The following is a 26208-nucleotide window of genomic DNA, read 5'->3' as shown; positions in this document are numbered from 1 at the left end:
CCACACGCCGCCCCAGCTGAGCCCGTCGGTGGGACCATACACCGCGGGGGTGCCCGGGGGGTCTCTAGACGTGCAGCACCTCATCATGCAGGCGGACGCCCGCCGGCGCCAACGCAGCAGCGAGAACTACTTTGAGGACGTCCCCCGATCCAAGCTGGAGAGACAGATGGCCCAAGTCAGCATGGTGAGAGAGAGACATTCAGACAGACAGAGAGAGAGAGAGAGCGAGAGAGAGAGAGAGAGAGAGAGAGAGAAGGCCCAAGTCAGCATGGTGAGAGAGAGACACAGAGAAAGAGAAAGAGACACAGAGAAAGAGAGAGAGAGAGAAGGCCCAAGTCAGCATGGTAAGAGAGAGACATTCAGACACAGAGAGAGAGAGAGAGAAGGCCAAAGTCAGCATGGTGAGAGAGAGAGACATTCAGACGGAGAGAAAGAGAGGGGGGAGAGTAAGAGAGGGGCAGAGAGTTATGTAAATATAATCAAATGAAAGAACAGGGCAAACAGAGAGACAACGTGAGATTAATATCGATTCCAAAATCATCAATCGATACATGACGCCTACGTAGACTCCAGGCTGTCCAAGGTATGAAATGATATTTATATGATATCTATATTCAAACAAGCAGCCGCACACGGATCAACGTTGTGGGGTACGGCTAAACCAGACTCATGAGGCTCATCTTTATTTTTAGCTTTTTATCACATTCTGAACATTGCAGTAAAGCTAAGAGTGACATCACACAGGACTCTGAGAAGGGAGACGTTTATTAAGAGATGGAGAGGCTTAGAGCAGCCTGCCCTACCAGAGAATGACTCAGGTGGACACACACACACACACACACACGTACACACACAAACGTACACGCACACACACGTACGCTCACGCGTGCACACACACACACTTGCAGGTCGCCAAAAAAAAGGGCAGCTGTGCTTTTATCCTCTGAGATTAAGGTCTCATGCACAGAGCCGTGTGTGTGTGTGTGTGTGTGTGTGTGTGTGTGTGTGTGTGTGTGTGTGATTCATCCCTCATTGAAGAGACCCCCGCATTTCTGGAGGCTCTGGTTGGATCCCTATACGTACCCATGCGTCATACTGTACCCCCGCTTCTACTCTCCTCTTCCTCTTCTCCCTCCCGTCCTCCTCCCCTCATCCCCCCACTTCCTACTCTCTTCCCATCTCTTCTCTTATACTCTGCTTCCTCCTCCTTTGCTCCCTTCTCACTTTCTCCTCTCTCTCCTCACCTCCTCTCCCCTCTCTCCTTCCCTCTCCTCGCCTCTCGTCACATTGAGAGAAACATTGGTATCACCTGTACAGATAGCAGTAAAGTGACTCAGCACCCTACAGAGAGCAGTAAAGTGACTCAGCACCCTACAGAGAGCAGTAAAGTGACTCAGCACCCTACAGAGAGCTGTCAAGTGACTCAGCGCCCTACAGTAAAGTGACTCAGCACCCTACAGAGAGCAGTAAAGTGACTCAGCGCCCTACAGTAATGTGACTCAGCACCCTAAAGAGAGCTGTAAAGTGAGTCAGCGCCCTACATGAAAGTGACTCAGCACCCTACAGAGAGCAGGAAAGTGACTCAGCGCCCTACAGAGAGCAGTAAAGTGACTCAGCACCCTACAGTAAAGTGACTCAGCCCCCTACAGAATAGAGCAGTAAAGTGACTCAGCTCCATACAGTAAAGTGACTCAGCACCCTACAGTAAAGGGCACCCTACAGAATAGAGCAGTAAGGTGACTCAGCACCCTACAGAGATCAGTTAAGTGACTCAGCATCTGTGTGAGTCACAGATGCCAAAGAGTGAATAGTGTAAGGTTAATAAAACGTTATGTTTTCTCGTCTGTGAACATGTGTTCTGCCTGAGTCCCTTCAGATCGATTTTCATCTGCAATGGCATTGAAGACAAAAGTCCCATGATCCCGCGCTGCGTCTTTTGTTATTGTTTGATTGACAGAAATGACGTACTGCATGTTTAATAACATGTGACTAATGAGTGTACGTCCCCCCAATCTAAAGAGTCAATGTTGTTGTTTGTTTGTTTAGCAAGGGGAGTGGTGCGAGCCAATCACGTTGCGCCCCCCCAACGAGGCCACCTCCTCCACCCCTGTGCAGTACTGGCAGCACCACCCAGAGAAGCTCATCTTCCAGTCCTGCGACTACGAGGCCTACGTGAGTCCTGTGTGTGTGTGTGTGTGTGTGTGTGTGTGTGTGTGTGTGTGTGTGTGTGTGTGTGTGTGGGGGGGGGTCTGTGCATCTGTGTGTGTCTGACATGTTGTGGTTCTTCTTTTCTTTTGATATTATAATCATGAATCATTATCCACCACATGCAGTAATGGTTCATGCTGGGAGTTCAACATCATTGCTAATTAACGGTGACCTTTAGCTGTGACATTTAGCGTGACCTTTAGCTGTGACTGAGCTGCCAGTGGGGTGTTGAACCCTCATTAGGGAAGGAGTGGGGTTCACAACGCATATAAGATAGGGTCACTGTGAGGTTAGATATGAGGTCAGTAGATAAGGTCACATGTTAGAGGTCATCTCAAACATGAGCTGAAGTCAGGTAAAAGAAGGATCAGATATAAGGCGTACCTTTACCTAACCGTTAATGTACGGTTAGGTACAGATATCAAGTAAAGTCAGGTCAATAAGGATAAAGTGTAAGAACAATAATAAAAAATGTAAAGTAAATATAAGCTTAAACACAATGAAGTGATCAGAGAGATGAACTTGGATCAGGGAGCTGGGAGAGATGAACTGGGATCAGGGAACTGGGAGAGATGAACTGGGAGAGGAGCTGAATCTCATCCTTCTGGTCTAAAAATAGAACGTTTGTGTTCAGTTGGTCACGGTCTGTGCAGCCGGAGGATCCGGAACAAACTTGGTTTAGAGGGGATGGCTCTGTCGTGGAGCCTCTTATGATGACGTTCAGTAACTCTAAAGTAAAGATCTCTCTCTCTCTCTCTCTCTCTCTCTCTCTCTCTCTCTCTCATAGATCATTTTTCGATGAAATTAATAAAAGGTTTTCCAGTCTAAATGTAACCTATGGGCTTAATATTTTGTTCACTAGTGGTCTTGGTGGGGGGCGCAATGACCTGACATCCTATGTTTAATACTGAGAGTGTGTGTGTTTGTGTCCTCAGTACCTGGGCTCCATGCTGGTTAAGGAGCTGAGAGGAACAGAGTCGACCCAGGACGCCTGCGCCAAGATGAGGGTAACACCTCACCCCCTATGAACACATGAGGAATAACACATCCATTAGAAAGATGAATACATGAGGAATAACACAACCATTGGAACCATGAAACATTATTAAACCAACTTCAGTAAGATGTGTGTCTCATGGAGCTGAGCGGACTCGTGTCTCCACTGAGGTTGAAGAAGAACCTCCATTTTGGGTAAACAAATGGCGGACGCTTCGGTCGGAGGAAACACGACGACTCAATTCAATATTCCAGATGAAAATGTGGCTTTATGAAAAACAATTTATTTATTTATTTAATATCGACTCAAACAGCGTTCTATGTTTCATAAGCCCTGTCATCCGCTCCGCTGTGTTGCTCTTGGATTAAGAAGTGAATCCATGATAATTTAATCCTCTGACTACAGAAGATGTTTTGGTGAATAAGCTTGTCTTTACTGGGCTGCTGAACTTTGAATCATCTGACTTCATCAGCAGCATTTGAAAATGCTTCATATTTGAGTCGTGACTGAAATAGATAACTAGTCTATGTAAAAAGAAATTGCGTATTTTTCTCTATTTTGGTCACTTTCTGCTGTTGTTTATTCGTAGTGTTCCTGATGTCAAAGGACCTTCAGAAATAAATACTATACAAAATAATAATGACACATAAATAATGCACATGAAACCTAGCTATGAAACATAAATAATTAATATTGAACATGAATAATTGCACATAATCAATGAAGGGTCATACATTGTACAACATAAAGAATAAACATAAATCATAAGCATTACATCAAAATAATATACATACATTTATGAAAAACGAAATCATGAATCATTAATCTATTTATCAAGGATTATTACACAGCTCCCATAATAAACCTCTGAGAGTATACGTAGATCCCAGTAGAAACATGTTCCTCTACTGCAGCTCAGCTCAGCTCCAAGCTCTCCAGAAACTGGTTTATTGTTTTCTTTTATAAAACGTGGGATAAAATAACGTGCATGATGGATGAGAACCCTTCTCTACCTTTAAATCTGGGCCACACACACCCACACACACCACTGCAGTCTTTAAGTCTTATGAGGAGGTTAAGTGTGTCATGGGAATATTTTTTATATGCCCTAGCTTTTCCTGTCAACTCCTCTACTGCCTACCTCTCTCTCTCTCTCTCTCTCTCTCTCTCTCTCTCTCTCTCTCTCTCTCTCTCTCTCTCTCTCTCTCTCTCTCTCTATCTCTCTCTCTCTCTCCCTCTCTCCTCTTTTCTCTCTTTCTATCACTTTCTCACTTTCTTATTGTCTGCTGCTCTTGCTGCCTAGTTGGTCCCTTCCCTTTTACCCTTATCACACAAACACAAAAGCACACACACGCACATGCACACACAGACGTACACGCACATACACGCGGACACACGCAAGCACACACACACCTCCCTTGGCTCCATCGTGCAGCGTATCAAATCCAGGGCACTTTGAAAGGAGGAGCTCATGTTAACTAAGTCTTGTTCCTGAGGGGCCGTTTACTCCACAGCTGTAGTTACTGCAGAAACACCGGTTACACAATAACACGCCCGAGTTACACAATAACACACAAAGCAACCACAATGATGACAGGTCTTCACTCGTCTACCTACAGTGAGTGTCAGGTGGCTTTTATGAAAAGTTAATAACGATGATAAATGGTTATTTCAACCCTGCAACTTCCTCTGCCCTAATATGACCTTGCAGCAGGTTTCCTGAACTGGTTATTTCGCCCCTTAAACCCCCCCCACTAGAAGGGCTCACTAGAGAATTAACTGGTTTGTAAAACTGATCTGAAGACAGTGTGAGTCCGAGTGGACTAAGCTGCCTTAATTCTTCGTGTCCTGACCACAGTATTACACGCTAACACACAAGTTGAGAGGGTTTGGATTAAGTTTCAGTTTACATCTTTTTAATGAAACGCCAAATGATGGGGAATGGATTCTGAGTAATAGGATCTCTCTTCTCTCCCTTGTCCCCTGTTCCCCTCTCTCTGTCTCTTTCTCTCCCTCTCTCTGCAGAAGTCCACGGAGCAGGTGAAGAAGGTTCCAACCATCGTTCTCTCTGTCTCCTATAAAGGAGTGAAGTTCATCGACGCCACCAACAAAGTACGGACTGTCTGTCTCATGGTATTTTTCACAAACTGCTTCTGGAATTGGTGAAAGTTCATGTAGAACAATTCATACTGAAAGGTTCAAATCTTTCGGGCGTTTTTTAAATCGGTTTGATAGTTTGAGTGGAATCATCGTTTTTTGAATGTCAAATCCAGAAGGAGAGGAATGTGTCGGTGATCTTCTCCTAACATTTCATTTTGTTGAATCTCTCAGCAGAATGTGAACATTAACCCCAAAAACGATCTTCTTCCAGTTAACTGCATAAAAGAGATTTTAAGATGTCTGTTTGTCCGTCCCTCCTCCTCTCCCTCAGAACATCATTGCTGAGCACGAGATCCGGAACATCTCATGTGCAGCACAGGACCCTGACGACCTCTCCACCTTTGCCTACATCACCAAAGACCTCAAGTCCAGTCACCACTACTGCCACGTCTTCACCGCCTTCGACGTGGTCAGTGGCCCGCAACACCGTCATCAATACCCCCCTTCCCTCATCATCTCCTCTCTCCTCTTCTCCTCCCCTCCCCTCTCCTCCCCGCTCCTCTTCTCCTCTCCTCCCTTCTCCTCTCCTTCCCTCTCCTCTCCTCCCCTCTCCTCTCCTCCCCGCTCCTCTTCTCCTCTCCTCCCCTCTCCTCTCCTTCCCTCTCCTCTCCTCTCCTCTCCTCTCCTCTTCTCCTTTCCGTGCTTTTGGGTCTCGACCAATGGGCCGCGGGCCAGAACCATATGCATGATTGAAAGTATTTCACAGCCTATCAGATGCCTGTTACTGGGCAGTTTGTTTGGTAAAAGTGATGCATGTCCCAACACCCATATTTGGTCAGCACCTTATAGGGATCATGGAATCACCATTGACCTAGCTCAGGGGACGGTAGGAACGCTCTTATTGTAGAGGATGGATGCAGAACTAGAAGCATATTGTTTGGCCCAACGTAGGGTTACACCATCTAGGCTAGCCGTCCGTTCCTCCAGACTCTAACCACCCCCCCTCCCCCCCTCCCTCCAGAACCTGGCCTACGAGATCATCCTGACATTGGGCCAGGCCTTCGAGGTGGCCTACCAGCTGGCACTGCAGGCACGCAAGACCGGTCACGGCTCCTCCACCCTCCCAGAGAGCTTCGACAGCAAGGGGGGCAAGCCCGTACCCAAGCCCCGCGTCAACATCCGCAAGGCCGTGAGACTCCCTCTTCTCCCCGTGTCTCCTCTCTCCTCGCTGTGTTTCTCCTCTCTCCTCGCTTTGTGTCTCCTGTCTCCTCGCTGTGTCTCCGCTCCTCCCCCCATCTCTCCTCTCTCTTCACTGTGTCTCCTCTCTCCTCTCCTTTCCCTCACCCCTATGTCTTCCCCCCCCCCCCCCCCGTCTGCTCTCTTCACTTTGTGTCTCCTCTCTCCTCGCTGTCTCCTCCCACCTCGCTGTGTCTCCTCTCTCCTTGCTGTGTGTCTCCTCCCACCTCGCTTCGTCTCCTCTCTCCTCGCTGTGTCTCCTGTCTCCTCTCTCCTCGCTCCTTCTGTCTCATCTTTGCGCTTCTAAACCATTCATGATCTAATTTATTGGCTTTATTATTACTACTTGTACCACTACATTGGAGGTGTTTCATGATATTAAACAGACATGCAGACATGCAGACAGACAGACAGACAGACAGGCAGACAGACAGACAGACAGACAGACAGACAGACAGACAGACAGACAGACAGACGGACGGACGGACGGACGGACGGACGGACGGACGGACGGACGGACGGACGGACGGACGGACAGACAGACAGACATCTTTACCAAACTGAAATTATACTCTGTAGCTGACAGTTCCAAATCATTTCAAACTAATGTGGGCAAGGATCAAATCTGTCTCCAAATAAATAAACAGACAGACGGATAAATCAAATTGCAATATATCAGTGACAGCACAATAAATCAAATGTGGGCCAGACTCAAATCTAAAATAAATTATATTGAAAGAAGAGGCCAAATTAGTTTTATAATGAAATGTATTTAACCATTTCTGAAACCCGGCCCAATTAGTCTGTCCTAATTAGAATTGTGATATACTTGGTTATTTATGCGGGATCGTTTCCCGCTTAAATTCTTATTCTTATAGTGCATATTTATATTTTTGTTCAACCCTCCATCTTTACTCTCTCCCTCTGGCTTTGTGGTTTTAATGGATTTGATTTGACTGAATCTCAGCATATGGACTGAGGGGCTGTGTTAGCATGAAGCTAATTGGGTCTAAAATCCTGCATCAAACGAGTCTGTCTGTCGCCGTGTGTGTGTGTGCGTGTGCGTGTCAAGTATTAGCATACGGTTGCCTAGAACAAGCTTGTTGCTCTGCATGTGTGTGTGTCTGTCTTTGGTTGCCATGGCGTCATTCTTCCGCTGGACATATCCTCCCCTTTTTAACCACTGACGGCTTAAAATAAGCCCCCTCACTTCTGATGCGTGTTGAATGTCATCACGTTTAGAAGCATAATAGGGCTAGCTGCCTAGCTAGGGTTCAGCTATAGAGTTACAGGGCAACACATCGCCATGCTAGGTAGCTAAATGCTATATCGGTACGCACACGCCATGCCTCCTCAGATTGAACACACACACACATATGCACACGCACATGAACACACACACACACACGTATGTGCTCTAAAGTTAGATGGTTAACACGCGCTAGCATGCTAACGTGCTAGCAAACGCTCAGTGTTGCTTTCCCTGCAGAACAAATCCACTAAAACATTTAAAACCCCAAGGGCATAAAACACATGGCAGCCAACCACAGAGGATCACCCAACCGGGCCGGAACCCAGACTTGGATTTGATTGGTTCTTTCTGTTTGGTGGTTTCCGGCGGTTCAGTCGTAGTGTTCACCGCCTCGCTCAGGGCTGCTGCCGCTGCATCTTGGTTTGGCGCGACGCCCAAGGACTGAACGTTAGCCCGCTTGAAGAGTTTAATTAGTTCGGCACGCCGAAACACGTTAGCCTCCGGCGCTAATTCCATGCTAGCGCTGGCCACTAAATGGCTGTTGTCGGCCACAACATGGGGGGCACGTCATTAATGTTATTATATATATATATATATATATATATATATATATATATATATATATACATTATAATGTGAGTTTACCGGAGACAACAAGTGTTGCTGGTTTAACTGGTCTCACTGGTTTAACTGGGACCATGACCAGCATTTTTAAAAGCAGACCATGACTCCAATGCATGCTGTTGCCATGGTGTCAGTTTTAGAACTGGCATGCGGTTGCCGTGTGCTGCTGTTGCTATGGCATTAACAACCACTGGGTGACGTTTGACGAGCAGAAACGCTCCAACACGCACACCTATGACCTTTATTTGACCTTTGTCCCTAGGTCACCATGCCTCCCCATGGCCGCTGGTCGTTGGGTCACATGTTCACGCCCCACAGACCTCCTCTTCACCCTCCTCTTCCTCCCCCCCCCCTCCAGCGGGGTCTCTCTGCGGGGGTCAGGTCCTCACGCACCCCCGCTCCGCATGGTTGATGTGTTGCTTTGCTTTGGCCTGGTTTGGATGGTGCAGTGGTTTGGGGGGTGCAGTGGTGTGGTTTTGGTGGTGCAGTGGTTTGGGTGGTGGGTGGAGTGGTGTGGTGTGGTACACTGCGGAGTGATGGTGCAAAGTTATTCACTAGTGTTTATACTGTTCACTTGTGTTTAATACTGACCACTAATACACACTAGTACACACTAGTAACACAATGGAACCTCATTCACTAGTGTTCACTAGTAAACACTAGTGTGTTCTAGTGGTCACTAGAGAATAGTTGTGTGTACTAGTGTTTCCCAGTGAACACTAGTGTTCACTGAGGTTCACTGGTGTTCACTGGTGTTCACTAGGTGTGTATAGGGCGTACAGCAGAGTTCTCTACTGGAGCTCTGAGCTGGATGGTTTTAGCCAATCAGCACCAAACAGGGGGGGCAGGATAGTCTAGTGGTGAGGGATGTTCCACTCCCAGCCCAAAGGTACCGTGTTCGATCCCCAGTGTCCACCAGACTCACCTTTGACCTGAGTTGACCTTCATTGCTCCTGGGACAGAGAGATAAAAATGAGACAATAGAGAGAGTGAGAGAGAATATTTGAACACTATGAGTTGTGTGTGTAGAAGAGAGGGAGCGAGTGAGAGACATAAGACTGTGTGTGTGTGTGTGTGTGTGTGTGTTACAGAATGTCAACAGGCAGCTAAAGGAATGCTTGAGGTGGATGCAATATTAATGCGGCACCAGGGTAGAGCAGGATGAACTGTGCAGTGTTTTACTTCAGTATACTGCAGTAAAACATGCAACAGCACACACACATTACTCACACGGCGCTAACAAACACACACCGACCCACCAACGGGCAACACATAATTATTCATACATATTTGAATGACAAATATGAATGGTCCTTAGAGGCTTTTAGTGTAACGTAACCTGTCCCTACACAGCACACTAACAACGAGGACAGAGGTAGGAGGGGAGAGAGAGAGAGAGAGAGAGAGAGAGAGAGCGAGAGAGAATTATTCTCATGTCAAATTGCAGTGTTCACAGTCACATGGTCCACCCCCCAATCCTCTTTGAGCCAATCTGAGAATAAACCTTTGGATGGAAGAGAAATCGCCCCCGGCAACTAAGATAAGGAGCTTGTGGTTGGCTGAGGGAACGGCTCCGGTGACGCTGCCAGCCAACAGCAGAAGGAGAACGAGGCGATGCTCACTTCAAATGTTCTTTCCTCTGTTTTATTTTCGGAATTCCGACTTCCATAAATTGGTTAAACACTGAAGAAGAAAACGCCAAAGACGAGAACTGGCTGTGATATCCACTGCAGATTGTAATAGTCAAATGAGCAGAGTCCGAGCGTAAGAACGTCCACAGGCAGCGTGTGAGCTGCTCAGGTTTAGAATGGAACATAAATCATCTTTATTAGCATGCGGATCTGAATGCACCATGCATCTCCCCGCTTCTCCCTGCAGAGAGCGGGGTGGAATGCATTATGGGAGTCTTTGTCTCATACATCTCCTCCTCCTCTCCTCTTCCTCCCCACCTACACCTCCTAAACCTCCGTCTCTTCACCTCCTCACCTCCACCTCCTCACCTTTGCCTTGCCTGCTTGACTGCATCATGAGGTTGTTTGAAGACTGAAGAATTCAACTTGAATATTTATTGGGAATGAGAATGTGTTGGTGAACCCGTGCAGTCGGTCACTGCAGGAGAGAGGAGAGGGGAGAGGGGAGAGAGGAGAGGGGAGATGGGGGAGAGAGAGAAGGGAGAAGGAAGGGGAGAGTTTATCCTTATTGTAAGACTGAAACATATTCCACATCCTCACACTTCCTCTGTTCCTCTCTCCTCCTCCCTCCAGATGGAGCAGCCCTCCATGGACCAGAAGGCCCACGCCAACGTCCCCTGGATCCTGGAGCCCAGCCAAGAGGCCAAGAGGGGCGTCAACACAAAGTACGAGACCACTATTTTTTAACATACTCCCCCCCTCCCCCCCCCCCCCCCCCCCACACTCCTGTGAGCGTGTGCCTTTTCAGAGCGTTGCCCAGGGCCCCCCCCCCCCCCCCTGCCTGGCCCCGCCCCCCGGGGGCTCAAGCCATGCACGCCATCACGCCCCCCCCCGCCGGCAGAACAGAAACTAAAGCGAAATAAACAAACGTTGGTTAGCCAAGCCTGTCGGCTGCATGATGACGCGCTCTCTCTCTAGTTCTATCTATCTCGCTCTCGCTCTCCCCCTCTCTCTCTAGCTCTCCTCTCTCTCTCGTTCTATCACTCCACTTTCTTATTCTCTCTCTTTCTCTCTGGCCCGTGTTTTTCCCGCCTGCTGCAGGGCTGGTGCATGACCCTTGACCTCTGAACTCTTACCCTAGGGCCACAGTGCACTTTTCTTCTCCGCCCTCACCTGTAGGGTGAGAGGTGGTGTTCACCGCCTCCTAATGGCTGGTTAATCGGTCACGCTGCTCTGCTATTGGACGCCTGTTGTAACCGTTTAGGAAATTTAGAATGTTTTCTGTTTTCCATCTCAGAATATTATTTTTTGTTGCCCTTCTTTTTTCTTCTTTTAACCGTTTTAGGCAACTTTTTTGGAAGCAAGCATCTTAACTTAATGATAGAGGCCATCAATGAAGATATGTTTTAGTTTAAAATCATAGGAAAGGCGATGTTGCAAAATTGATTTTTCTTCACTGCCTAATTTGACATGCAACGATTTATGGATTATTTAAGCCTTTTTGTATTATTTAAAATAAATTGTTTACAATTCTTAAATTTCTTTAGCGGTTTTAGCAAAAGCCAACATGACCCTTGAAATGGGATATGATTTCAACGCTCAAGGATAGCGTTAAATTGCTTCAAAATGTGTCTACGAGCTTAACATTAGGAAATAGATTTTTGCTGGCTTCATTTATTTGCCAGCAATATTAGCTTGAGAAATATACAAAAACAAATATGTTGACATGATTGTGCGTGGGGTTTGCTTGTGGCTTGTGCAGCGCATGGCGGCCATTTTGAGTTTGCGGAGGAAGGGGTGAGCGGTGCGTTGGCGTTAGATAAGTGATGTCATCTCGTTTGCAGGGCAATGCCGGATGCTCATGTCTATTACTGTGGAATGCAAAGAATGTAGCCAGCCCTAGACATGGACCTTTTCTCACACTCAATGCAAAAAAAAAGGACTTCTGAGGACTCTGTTGGGGGGGGGGTAAACTTTTCCGAAAAAGGACTGAAAAGTGTATCGCTAAACCCCATAAATGTTTAAGGGTTGACTACACCTTCTTACCATCGATCATCCACATGCTAATGCTTGACACGGCATCACATTGGACCAATAGACTACAACGTTGTACCCAGACTCACACACACACACGCACACAGACACACACTAGACGGACCACATCTCGACAGACGCCAGGTCTGTCAGCCATGAATGTACTCCTCTGAACGCAGCCTCAATGTTCTGCTCCTCCGAGCCCCAGGATCTGTTCTCTGTGGCCCACACGCAGATGACCTTTGAACTTTGAACTATGTCACGGCCTCTGCGTGACAGAATTGCCTAACGGACGTTGGGCAACGAACCCGCGGCCTCAGAAGCGCTATAATCTGGGATGTTTGAGGACTTCTTGTTTGCTCTGTCGATTTTATTTCTGTCTTTTTAGTTTGTTACAACACAGAGATTTTATGCATAAACAGACGATAATGTGATTGGACCAGATGCATCGTCTGTCCGCGCTGTGATTGGCTCACAGCGGACGGAACCCCTAGAGATGGAAACCAACCCGCATCCAACATGAAAAAAAAAAGTATTCTATTGGTATTGCCCGACGTTTTAATGTTTAATATGAGAGTATTATATTACAATAATGATTATGATTATTCTTGTGCAATTCTTGTCTACTGTGGTCTTAATGTTACATTATTTTTCTATGATATGCTGAGTTTGAAAAAAATATTAAAAACTTTAGGTTTCAGAACAATGGCGTCCTTTAAAAGTGTAAAACTAGTTCTATAAAGAGAGTGAATGTTTAAGACGGCTAGCTAACCCACTTCAGGTTCTTTACATGGGGCTCCACGTTGCTCGCTAGCAGATGTAATATTTTAAAGGCAGTTTTAAGGTATTATTTGGACAGCAATGTTATCCAGCTATAAAAATGTACATAGATATTTTGCCAACTCATTTGTTCATATGTGTAAAAGAAATAACTCCCAGCAACTGGCACTGGAAACAAGGTAAAGATAAAGAATAGATAATCTACTGTTGAGAGATTGTATTTTCAGTTCAAAGTGTTGAGGCGTTTACTGCTGACTCATGTACATAGGCTTGGGCTTCCAGCACACAGACTTTTGTAATTTGGGCCATTATTTATATCCTTGTAAAGCACACAGAATTAAACATGACTTGTACAACCATTGCGCCTGGACTGTGGCTGTTTGTTTTCAGTTTTTTTGTGTTTGGATGCAGTGTATGCTTCTAATGATCCCAATGATCAATGCATGATAACTAAAGTCCCAAAGATACCAGAAATGAAAGAGGTTTACATCCTGTGAGCGCTTGGTTTTCAGTGATCTTCTAGAGGCAGAGCGGTGGTTCATCAACCAGTGGTTTAATTGTAGATTTGATGTTTACATTCAGTCAGATTCAGATCACTTTTATTTATATTTACACTTTAGGGATGGAAAGGTTAAAGTTGAACATCCGGCCCGTTATTCCCTATTCGCTATTCCCGGTTCAGGGTCGCTATTCCCGGTTCAGGGCATAACGTTTTGTTCAGTTCAACAAATTATGCCGTGATCCCGGTCCCCAGTGACGCGCCTCGTCCCGGAGGATAGACTCCAGATGTCTAAATATATACGTGTATATATATATTGGATGGTTCATAAAAACTGTAAGATATCTTATAAAAACTGGAAGATAGTTAATAAAAACGAAGATAGTTTATAAAAACTGTAAGACAGCCCGAGAGCCAAGCCAGGTTTGAAATTCTGCTGAATCCTCCTTAGCTTTAGCTCGTTCATCACTTTATGAAACAATGTAATTAAAAGATTGCTGACATATTTCAAATAAAAGACCGGAATATTCCCCCTGAATGATCTATTGGGGAGCGCTTGTTTTGATGTGTGGGTCGGTGGTGTCGGTGAGACCAGTGGTCCTGACTCCCCATAAGGACTGCGCTCCTTAAGTAGCGGACGGATCCAGAGGATCCTGACCTCTCTGAGAGCTGCTCTGTCGATCTACGGATATCTGGAGGATCCACAGAACAATGCTGTGTCGTCATGGTGAGTACATTGTATACCATTTTCCTCCTGTTTTTCCCTCAACGGTAGCCCAAAATGAACAGTGGAGTTTTTCTTACTGCAAGCAATATATTATCCATTCCAGTCACAGAATTAAAGAATAAATATAAATTGTGATTCAGGGCCCTTATTGTAAGATTCCTGACGATGAGACAGATGGAATACGATACAAAAAACTTTGTTTATCCAACCAACAAGAGTTCACCATGCAGTGAGGAGAGCTTGTGAGCCCACAACACAGCGAGGAGACCTTTAGAGTCCACAACTCAGTGAGGAGACCTTTAGGGTCCACAACTCAGTGAGGAGAGCTTTAGAGTTCACAACTCAGTGACGAGAGCTTTAGAGTCCACAACGCAGTGAGGAGACCTTTAGGGTCCACAACTCAGTGAGGAGAGCTTTAGAGTCCACAACTCAGTGACGAGAGCTTTAGAGTCCACAACGCAGTGAGGAGACCTTTAGAGTCCACAACTCAGTGAGGAGAGCTTTAGAGTCCACATCTCAGTGAGGAGAGCTTTAGAGTCCAAAACTCAGTGAGGAGAGCTTTAGAGTCCACCATGCAGGCAGTGAAGAGACAGTCACTTTTTATTGGGCCTCAACCAATAAAACATGAGGGGAAAATGTTTTGTTTTTTATCAAATAAAACGTAAGGGGTAACACTGTCGTTTTTTATCGGCCGTAATCAAATAAAAACGTTAGGGGTAACACTGTCTTTTTTTATCTAATAAAACATATGAGGTAACACTTTCGTTTTTTATCAAATAAAACGTAAGGGGTAACACTGTTGTTTTTTATCGCCCACCATCAATTAAAATGTACGGGGTAACACTGTCTTTTTTTATCGGCCAGCATAAAATAAAACATAAGGTGTAACACTGTCGGTATCTTCATCGGCCTGCGTCAAATAATACATAAGGGGTAACACTGTTGCCATTTATCATTAAAACATAAGGGGTTACACTGTCGTTTTCTTATCGGCCGTCATTAATAAAACTGTCGTTTTTTTATCGCCTGTCATCAAATAAAACATAAGGGCTAACACTGTCGGTTTTTATCAAATAAAACAAAAGGGGTAACACTGTCGTTTTTTTCGTCAGCCTTCGTCAAATAAAACATAAGTCGTAACGGTGTTGTTTTTTATCGCCCGTCATCAAATAAAACCTAAGGGGTAACACTGTCATTTTTTATCGTCCGTCAGGGGTAACGTAAGGGGTAACACTCGTTTTTTTCGTCGGCCATCGTCAAATAAAACACAAGGGCTAACTCTTTTGTTTTTTATCAAATTAAAACATAAGGGATAACACTTTCGTTTTTTACCAAATAAAACGTAACGGGTAACAGTGTTGTTTTTGTCATCGGTCATCATCAAATAAAACATAAAGGGTAGCACTGTCATTTTTTGTCGTCCGTCAGGGGTAACATAAGGGGTAACACTCGTTTTTTTCGTCGGCCATCGTCATATAAAACATAAGGGGTAACACTGTCGTTTTTTTCATCGGCCTTCGTCAAATAAAAAGTAAGGGGTAACACTGTCGATTTTTATCAAATTAAAACATAAGGGGTAACACTGTTGTTCCTTATCGGCCGTCATGAAATAAAACTTAAGGGGTAACACTGTCGTTTTTTATCAAATAAAACACGAGGAGTAACACTGTCGTTTTATATCGACTATGATCAAATAAAACAATGCATAACAATGTCATTTTTTACCAAATAAAACGTAAGGGGTAACACTGTTGTTCCTTATCAGCTTTCATCAAATAAAACATAAGGGGTAACACTGTTGGTTTTCATCAAATAAAACATGAGCCCACCCTTCGCCTTCATGAGGGGGACCGGCCTCTACTCCTGCCTGAGGGGGCCCGCCCTCCAGACCATCCAGGGGAGGCACGCCCTCCACTACTTCCTGAAGGTGCCCCTCTTCCAGATCTTCCAAACCTTCCAGACCTTCCAGAAGGGGCCCGCCCTCTACTTTGCCTTCCAGAGGGGTCCCACCTTCTAGACCTTCCAGAAGGGGCCCGCCCTCTACCTTGCCTTCCAGAGGGGTCCCACCTTCTAAACCTTCCAGACCTTCCAGAAGGGGCCCGCCCTCTACCTTGCCTTCCAGAGGGGTCCCACCTTCTAAACCTTCCAGAAGGGGTCCGCCATCTATCTTGCCTTCCAGAGGGGTCCCACCTTCTAGACCTTCCAGAAGGGGCCCGCCCTCTAGCTTGCCTTCCAGAGGGGTCCCGCCTTCCAGACCCTCCAGAAGGGGCCCGCCCTCTACCTCGCCTTCCTCCAGAAGGGACCCGCCCTCTACCTCGCCTTCGTCTTCGACACTGCCGGGCTCGCCTTCGTCTTCGCCGATGCCGGCCACCTGTGGGTCTTCGCCGCTGCCGGCCCCCAGAAGGGTTTCTTCGTCTTCGCCGCTGCCGGTCTTCAGAGGGGTTTCTTCGTCTTCGCCGCTGCCGGTCTTCAGAGGGGTTTCTTCGTCTTCGCCGCTGCCGGTCTTCAGAGGGGTTTCTTCATCTTCGCCGCTGCAGGCCTCTGCTTGCCCCCCAGGCCGTCCGCCTGAAGCTCCCTGCCATGCCCTGGTGCATTTTTCTTTCTTTTCTTTTTGCGTAATTAAATTACCCTTTACCTGAACTGTCTGCTATTGGGTCCTACCTGCCTGCCTGCAACTCGCTAACCGTGACAGGTAACAGGTTTTTTATCGACTGTGATCAAATAAAACATAACACTGTCATTTTTATCAAATAAAATATAAGGGGTAACACTGTTGGTTTTTATCAGCTGTCATCAAATTAAATGTAAGGGGTAACACTGTCGTTTTTGATTGCCCGCCATTGCCGCGTTCTTTAAGAAAGTAGCCCAATCTGGATCGCTTTTAACTCACTTTATTTGTTAAAGTATTTCGGTAGGGTAAATATGAAGCAAAAGGAGGGGAATTGTATGGACACGTGTGTGAGCGACAAACAGCAGGCCTCTGAATCTAACTCCCAAGTATGGACTGCCGGATGTTTCTGATCTCGTTGGCTCCAGGCCTTCTTTAATACCGAGTAGGCGTGGCCTATGTGACGTATTGGCTCCGCCCTCCTCACTTGTCTAAAGGTGCTGCCATCTGTGGCTGGTGTAGTTATTGCAGCTTATATGTCGGGTCCTGCCCCCCTTGTGGCTATGTATGGTAATTACGGCTTATGTGTTCGATCCTACTTCCTAGTGGCTATGTGTGGGAAGCTTATGTGTTCAATCCTACTTCCTAGTGGCTATGTATGGTAGCCCATGTGCTTAAAATACGTAACACCATCAAATAAAACATAAGGGGTTACACTGTCGCTCTTTATTGCCCATCATCAAATAAAACAAGAGGTAGCATTGTTTTTTTCATTGTCAGTGATCAAATAAAACACAAGGGTCGTCTTAAAAGACTATCGTCTTTTATCGACCGTGATCAATAAAACATAAGGGGTAACACTGTCGTTTTTATCAATTAAAACGGAAGGGGTAACACTGTCGTTTTTATCAATTAAAACACTGTCGTTTTCATCAATTAAAACGTAAGGGGTAACACTGTTGTTTTTATCAATTAAAATGTAAGGGGTAACACTGTCTTATTTTATCGGCCGTAATAAAATAAAACAAAAGGGGTAACACTGTCGTTTTTATCAATTAAAACGTAAGGGGTAACAATGTCGTTTTTTATCGGCCGTAATAAAATAAAACAAAAGGGGTAACACGGTCGTTTTTATCAATTAAAACGTAAGGGGTAACACTGTTGTTTTTTATCGGCCGTAATAAAATAAAACAAAAGGGGTAACACTGTCGTTTTTATCAATTAAAACGTAAGGGGTAACACTGTCGTTTTTATCAATTAAAACATAAGGGGTAACACTGTTGTTTTTATCAATTAAAACGTAAGGGGTAACACTGTCGTTTTTATCAATTAAAACGTAAGGGGTAACACTGACGTTTTTATCAATTAAAACGTAAGGGGTAACACTGTCGTTTTTTATCGGCCGTAATAAAATAAAACAAAAGGGGTTACACTGTCGTTTTTATCAATTAAAACGCAAGGGGTAACAATGTCGTTTTTATCAATTAAAACGCAAGGGGTAACACTGTCGTTTTTATCAATAAAAACGAAAGGGGTAACACTGTCATTTTTATCAATTAAAACATAAGGGGTAACACTGTCGTTTTTATCAATTAAAACGTAAGGGGTAACACTGTTATTTTTATCAATTAAAACGTAAGGGGTAACACTGTCGTTTTTTATCGGCCATCATCAAATAAAACATAAGAGGTAACATTGTTTTTTTCATTGTCAGTGATCAAATAAAACATAAGGGGTAACACTGTCGTTTTTATCAATTAAAACGCAAGGGGTAACAGTGTCGTTTTTTATCGGCTGTAATAAAATAAAACAGAAAGGGTTACACTGTCGTTTTTATCAATTAAAACGTAAGGGGTAACACTGTCGTTTTTATCAATTAAAACGTAAGGGGTAACACTGTTGTTTTTATGAATTAAAACGTAAGGGGTAACACTGTCGTTTTATATTGGCCGTAATAAAATAAAACAAAAGGGGTAACACTGTCGTTTTTATCAATTAAAACGTAAGGGGTAACACTGTCGTTTTTATCAATTAAAACGTAAGGGGTAACACTGTCGATTTTATCAATTAAAACATAAGAGGTAACACTGTTGTTTTTATCAATGAAAACGTAAGGGGTAACACTGTCGTTTTTATCAATTAAAACATAAGGGGTAACACTGTCGTTTTTTATCGGCCGTAATAAAATAAAACAAAAGGGGTAACACTGTTGTTTTTATCAATTAAAACATAAGGGGTAACACTGTCGTTTTTATCAATTAAAATGTAAGGGGTAACACTGTCGTTTTTATCAATTAAAACGTAAGGGGTAACACTGTCGTTTTTTATCGGCCGTAATAAAATAAAACAAAAGGGGTAACACTGTTGTTTTTATCAATTAAAACGTAAGGGGTAACACTGTCATTTTTTATCGGCCGTAATAAAATAAAACAGAAAGGGTTACACTGTCGTTTTTATCAATTAAAACGTAAGGGGTAACACTGTCGTTTTTATCAATTAAAACGTAAGGGGTAACACTGTTGTTTTTATGAATTAAAACGTAAGGGGTAACACTGTCGTTTTATATTGGCCGTAATAAAATAAAACAAAAGGGGTAACACTGTCGTTTTTATCAATTAAAACGTAAGGGGTAACACTGTCGTTTTTATCAATTAAAACGTAAGGGGTAACACTGTCGATTTTATCAATTAAAACATAAGAGGTAACACTGTTGTTTTTATCAATGAAAACGTAAGGGGTAACACTGTCGTTTTTATCAATTAAAACATAAGGGGTAACACTGTCGTTTTTTATCGGCCGTAATAAAATAAAACAAAAGGGGTAACACTGTTGTTTTTATCAATTAAAACATAAGGGGTAACACTGTCGTTTTTATCAATTAAAATGTAAGGGGTAACACTGTCGTTTTTATCAATTAAAACGTAAGGGGTAACACTGTCGTTTTTTATCGGCCGTAATAAAATAAAACAAAAGGGGTAACACTGTTGTTTTTATCAATTAAAACGTAAGGGGTAACACTGTCATTTTTTATCGGCCGTAATAAAATAAAACAAAAGGGGTAACACTGTCGTTTTTATCAATTAAAACGTAAGGGGTAACACTGTCGTTTTTATCAATTAAAACGTAAGGGGTAACACTGTCGTTTTTATCAATTAAAACATAAGGGGTAACACTGTTGTTTTTTCTCAATTAAAACGTAAGGGGTAACACTGTCGTTTTTATCAACTAAAACGTAAGGGGTAACACTGTCGTTTTTTATCGGCCGGAATAAAATAAAACAAAAGGGTTAACACTGTCGTTTTTATCAATTAAAACATAAGGGGTAACACTGTCGTTTTTATCAATTAAAACATAAGGGGTAACACTGTCGTTTTTATCAATTAAAACGTAAGGGGTAACACTGTCGTTTTTTATAGGCCGTAAAAAAATTAAACAAAAGGGGTAACACTTTTGTTTTTATCAATTAAAACGTAAGGGGTAACACTGTCGTTTTTATCAATTAAAACGTAAGAGGTAACACTGTTATTTTTATCAATTAAAACGTAAGGGGTAACACTGTCGTTTTTCATCGGCCGTAATAAAATAAAACAAAAGGGGTAACACTGTCGTTTTTATCAATTAAAACGTAAGGGGTAACACTGTCGTTTTTATCAATTAAAACATAAGGGGTAACACTGTCGTTTTTATCAATTAAAACATAAGGGGTAACACTGTCGTTTTTATCAATTAAAACGTAAGGGGTAACACTGTCGTTTTTTATCGGCCGTAATAAAATAAAACAAAGGGGGTAACACTGTCGTTTTTATCAATTAAAACATAAGGGGTAACACTGTCGTTTTTATCAATTAAAACGTAAGGGGTAACACTGTCGTTTTTATCAATTAAAACGTAAGGGGTAACACTGTCGTTTTTTTCAATTAAAACGTAAGGGGTAACACTGTTATTTTTATCAATTAAAACGTAAGGGGTAACACTGTCGTTTTTTATCGGCCGTAATAAAATAAAACAAAAGGGGTAACACTGTCGTTTTTATCAATTAAAACGTAAGGGGTAACACTGTCGTTTTTGTCAATTAAAACGTAAGGGGTAACACTGTCGTTTTTATCAATTAAAACGTAAGGGGTAACACTGTCGTTTTTATCAGCTGTCATCAAATTAAATGTAAGGGGTAACACTGTCGTTTTTTATCGGCAGTAATAAAATAAAACAAAAGGTGTAACACTGTTGTTTTTATCAATTAAAACGTAAGTGGTTACACTGTCGTTTTTATCAATTCAAACGTAAGGGGTAACACTGTCGTTTTTATCAGCTGTCATCAAATTAAATGTAAGGGGTAACACTGTCGTTTTTTATCGGCAGTAATAAAATAAAACAAAAGGTGTAACACTGTTGTTTTTATCAATTAAAACGTAAGTGGTTACACTGTCGTTTTTATCAATTCAAACGTAAGGGGTAACACTGTCGTTTTTTATAATTTGTAATAAAACAAAACATAAGGGGTAACACTGTCGTTCTTTATCAATAAAAACGTAAGTTTAACACTGTCATTTTTTATGAAATAAAACATAAGTGTAACAGTGTCGTTTTTTTGCCCATCACTTAACAAAACGGAAGGGGTAACACCGTCGTTTTTATCAATTAAAACGTAAGGGGTAACACTGTCGTTTTTTATAATCCATAATAAAACAAAACATAAGGGGTAACACTGTCGTTCTTTATCAAATAACACATTAGGGCTAACACTGTCGTTTTTATCAATTAAAACGTAATGGGTAACACTGTCGTTTTTTATCGGCCGTAATAAAATAAAACAAAAGGGGTAACACTGTCGTTTTTATCAATTAAAACGTAAGGGGTAACACTGTCGTTTTTTATCGGTCGAAATAAAATAAAACAAAAGGAGTCACACTGTCGTTTTTATCAATTAAAACGTAAGGGGTAACACTGTCGTTTTTATCAATTAAAACGTAAGGGGTAACACTGTCGTTTTTATCAATTAAAACGTAAGGGGTAACACTGTCGTTATTATCAATTAAAACGTAAGGGGTAACACTGTCGTTTTTATCAATTAAAACGTAAGGGGTAACACTGTCGTTTTTATCAATTAAAACGTAAGAGGGTAACACTGTCGTTTTTATCAATTAAAACGTAAGGGTTAACACTGTCGTTTTTATCAATTGAAACGTAAGGGGTAACACTGTTGTTTTTATCAATTAAAACATAAGGGGTAACACTGTCGTTTTTATCTATTAAAACGTAAGGGGTAACACTGTCGTTTTTTATCGGCCGTAATAAACTAAAACAAAAGGGGTAACACTGTCGTTTTTATCAATTAAAACGTAAGGGGTAACACTGTCATTTTAATCAATTAAAACGTAAGGGTTAACACTGTCGGTTTTATCAATTAAAACATAAGGGGTAACACTGTCGTTTTTATCAATTAAAACGTAAGGGGTAACACTGTCGTTTTTATCAATTAAAACGTAAGGGGTAACACTGTCGTTTTTATCAAATAAAACATAAGTGTAACACTGCCGTTTTTTTGCCCATCACTAAACAAAGCGGAATGGGTAACACCGTTGTTTTTATCAATTAAAACATAAGGGGTAACACTGTCGTTTTTTATAAGCCGTAATAAAATAAAACATAAGGGGTAACACTGTCGTTCTTTATCAAATAAAACATGAGGGGTAACACTGTCGTTTTCATCAATTAAAACGTAAGGGGTAACACTGTCGTTTTTATCAATTAAAACGGAAGGGGTAACACTGTCGTTTTTTATCAGCCGTAATAAAATAAAACAAAAGGGGTAACATTGTCGTTTTTATCAATGAAAACGTAAGGGGTAACACTGTCGTTTTTATCAATTAAAACGTAAGGGGTAACACTGTCGTTTTTTATCGGCCGTAATAAAATAAAACAAAAGGGGTAACACTGTCGTTTTTATCAATTAAAACGTAAGGGGTAACACTGTCGTTTTTATCAATTAAAACGTAAGGGGTAAAACTGTCGTTTTTATCAATTAAAACGTAAGGGGTAACACTGTCGTTTTTTATCGGCCGAAATAAAATAAAACAAAAGGAGTCACACTGTCGTTTTTATCAATTAAAACGTAAGGGGTCACACTGTCGTTTTTATCAATTAAAACGTAAGGGGTAACACTGTCGTTTTTATCAATTAAAACGTAAGGGGTAACACTGTCGTTTTTATCAATTAAAACGTAAGGGGTAACACTGTCGTTTTTAATCGGCCGTAATAAAATAAAACAAAAAGGGTAACACTGTCGTTTTTATCAATTAAAACGTAAGGGGTAACACTGTCGTTTTTATCAATTAAAACGTAAGGGGTAACACTGTCGTTTTCATAAATTAAAACATAAGGGGTAACACTGTCGTTTTTATCAATTAAAACGTAAGGGGTAACACTGTCGTTTTTATCAATTAAAACGTAAGGGGTAACACTGTCGTTTTTATCAAATAAAACATAAGTGTAACACTGCCGTTTTTTTGCCCATCACTAAACAAAGCGGAAGGGGTAACACCGTTGTTTTTATCAATTAAAACATAAGGGGTAACACTGTCGTTTTTTATAAGCCGTAATAAAATAAAACATAAGGGGTAACACTGTCGTTCTTTATCAAATAAAACATGAGGGGTAACACTGTCGTTTTCATCAATTAAAACGTAAGGGGTAACACTGTAGTTTTTATCAATTAAAACGGAAGGGGTAACACTGTCGTTTTTTATCGGCCGTAATAAAATAAAACAAAAGGGGTAACACTGTCGTTTTTATCAATGAAAACGTAAGGGGTAACACTGTCGTTTTTATCAATTAAAACGTAAGGGGTAACACTGTCGTTTTTTATCGGCCGTAATAAAATAAAACAAAAGGGGTAACACTGTCGTTTTTATCAATTAAAACGTAAGGGGTAACACTGTCGTTTTTATCAATTAAAACGTAAGGGGTAACACTGTCGTTTTTATCAATTAAAACGTAAGGGGTAACACTGTCGTTTTTTATCGGCCGAAATAAAATAAAACAAAAGGAGTCACACTGTCGTTTTTATCAATTAAAACGTAAGGGGTCACACTGTCGTTTTTATCAATTAAAACGTAAGGGGTAACACTGTCGTTTTTATCAATTAAAACGTAAGGGGTAACACTGTCGTTTTTATCAATTAAAACGTAAGGGGTAACACTGTCGTTTTTATCAATTAAAACGTAAGGGGTAACACTGTCGTTTTTATCAATTAAAACGTAAGGGGTAACACTGTCGTTTTTATCAATTAAAACGTAAGGGGCAACACTGTCGTTTTTTATCGGCCGTAATAAAATAAAACAAAAGGGGTAACACTGTCGTTTTTATCAATTAAAACGTAAGGGGTAACACTGTCGTTTTTATCAATTAAAACTTAAGGGGTAACACTGTCGTTTTCATCATTTAAAACGTAAGGGGTAACAATGTCGTTTTTTAATCGGCCGTAATAAAATAAAACAAAAGGGGTAACACTGTCGTTTTTATCAATAAAAACATAAGTTTAACACTGTCATTTTTTATCAAATAAAACATAAGTGTAACACTGTCCTTTTTTTGCCCATCACTTAACAAAACGGAAGGGGTAACACAGTCGTTTTTATCAATTAAAACGTAAGGGGTAACACTGTCGTTTTTTATAATCCATAATAAAACAAAACATAAGGGGTAACACTGTCGTTCTTTATCAAATAACATATTAGGGCTAACACTGTCGTTTTTATCAATTAAAACGTAAGGGGTAACACTGTCGTTTTTTATCGGCCGTAATAAAATAAAACAAAAGGGGTAACACTGTTGTTTTTATCAATTAAAACGTAAGGGGTAACACTGTCGTTTTTATCAATTAAAACGTAAGGGGTAACACTGTCGTTTTTATCAATTAAAACGTAAGGGGTAACACTGTCGTTTTTATCAATTAAAACGTAAGGGGTAACACTGTCGTTTTTATCAATTAAAACGTAAGAGGGTAACACTGTCGTTTTTATCAATTAAAACGTAAGGGTTAACACTGTCGTTTTTATCAATTGAAACGTAAGGGGTAACACTGTTGTTTTTATCAATTAAAACATAAGGGGTAACACTGTCGTTTTTATCAATTAAAACGTAAGGGGTAACACTGTCGTTTTTTATCAGCCGTAATAAACTAAAACAAAAGGGGTAACACTGTCGTTTTTATCAATTAAAACGTAAGGGGTAACACTGTCATTTTAATCAATTAAAACGTAAGGGTTAACACTGTCGATTTTATCAATTAAAACTTAAGGGCTAACACTGTCGTTTTTATCAATTGAAACGTAAGGGGTAACACTGTCGTTTTTTATCGGCCGTAATAAAATAAAACAAAAAGGGTAACACTGTCGTTTTTATCAATTAAAACGTAAGGGGTAACACTGTCGTTTTTATCAATTAAAACGTAAGGGGTAACCATGTCGTTTTTATAAATTAAAACATAAGGGGTAACACTGTCGTTTTTATCAATTAAAACGTAAGGGGTAACACTGTCGTTTTTATCAATTAAAACGTAAGGGGTAACACTGTCGTTTTTATCAAATAAAACATAAGTGTAACACTGCCGTTTTTTTGCCCATCACTAAACAAAGCGGAAGGGGTAACACCGTTGTTTTTATCAATTAAAACATAAGGGGTAACACTGTCGTTTTTTATAAGCCGTAATAAAATAAAACATAAGGGGTAACACTGTCGTTCTTTATCAAATAAAACATGAGGGGTAACACTGTCGTTTTCATCAATTAAAACGTAAGGGGTAACACTGTCGTTTTTATCAATTAAAACGGAAGGGGTAACACTGTCGTTTTTTATCGGCCGTAATAAAATAAAACAAAAGGGGTAACACTGTCGTTTTTATCAATGAAAACGTAAGGGGTAACACTGTCGTTTTTATCAATTAAAACGTAAGGGGTAACACTGTCGTTTTTTATCGGCCGTAATAAAATAAAACAAAAGGGGTAACACTGTCGTTTTTATCAATTAAAACGTAAGGGGTAACACTGTCGTTTTTATCAATTAAAACGTAAGGGGTAACACTGTCGTTTTTATCAATTAAAACGTAAGGGGTAACACTGTTGTTTTTTATCGGCCGGAATAAAATAAAACAAAAGGAGTCACACTGTCGTTTTTATCAATTAAAACGTAAGGGGTCACACTGTCATTTTTATCAATTAAAACGTAAGGGGTAACACTGTCATTTTTATCAATTAAAACGTAAGGGGTAACACTGTCGTTTTTATCAATTAAAACGTAAGGGGTAACACTGTCGTTTTTATCAATTAAAACGTAAGGGGTAACACTGTCGTTTTTATCAATTAAAACATATGGGGTAACACTGTCGTTTTTATCAATTAAAACGTAAGGGGCAACACTGTCGTTTTTTATCGGCCGTAATAAAATTAAACAAAAGGGGTAACACTGTCGTTTTTATCAATTAAAACGTAAGGGGTAACACTGTCGTTTTTATC

At 41.6% G+C, this 26208-nt stretch overlaps 1 protein-coding gene across 2 annotated transcripts in view; it reads left to right on the top strand.

Annotated features, from left to right (window-relative positions):
* The window catches only part of anks1b (ankyrin repeat and sterile alpha motif domain containing 1B), a 119850-nt gene extending 106637 nt beyond the window's left edge, over positions 1-13213 (top strand). The window contains exons 22-29 of one of the 2 annotated variants that reach the window (XM_079755619.1): positions 1-184; positions 2047-2172; positions 3144-3215; positions 5231-5317; positions 5637-5774; positions 6327-6494; positions 10682-10773; positions 11893-13213. The exon at positions 1-184 is cut by the window's left edge and continues 14 nt beyond it. In XM_079755619.1, coding sequence (XP_079611745.1) covers positions 1-184; positions 2047-2172; positions 3144-3215; positions 5231-5317; positions 5637-5774; positions 6327-6494; positions 10682-10773; positions 11893-11941 — 916 coding nt within the window. In that variant the 3' untranslated portion in view covers positions 11942-13213. Of the gene's footprint in view, positions 185-2046; positions 2173-3143; positions 3216-5230; positions 5339-5636; positions 5775-6326; positions 6495-10681; positions 10774-11892 lie in introns of both variants that reach the window. The other variant, XM_079755618.1, reaches the window with a different exon arrangement.
* Positions 13214-26208: the final 12995 nt, after the last annotated feature.

This window comes from Pollachius pollachius, assembly GCF_949987615.1.
Source record: "Pollachius pollachius genome assembly, chromosome: 18".
Lineage (NCBI taxonomy): Eukaryota > Metazoa > Chordata > Actinopteri > Gadiformes > Gadidae > Pollachius > Pollachius pollachius.
This window is presented reverse-complemented; position numbering and strand designations above follow the sequence as displayed.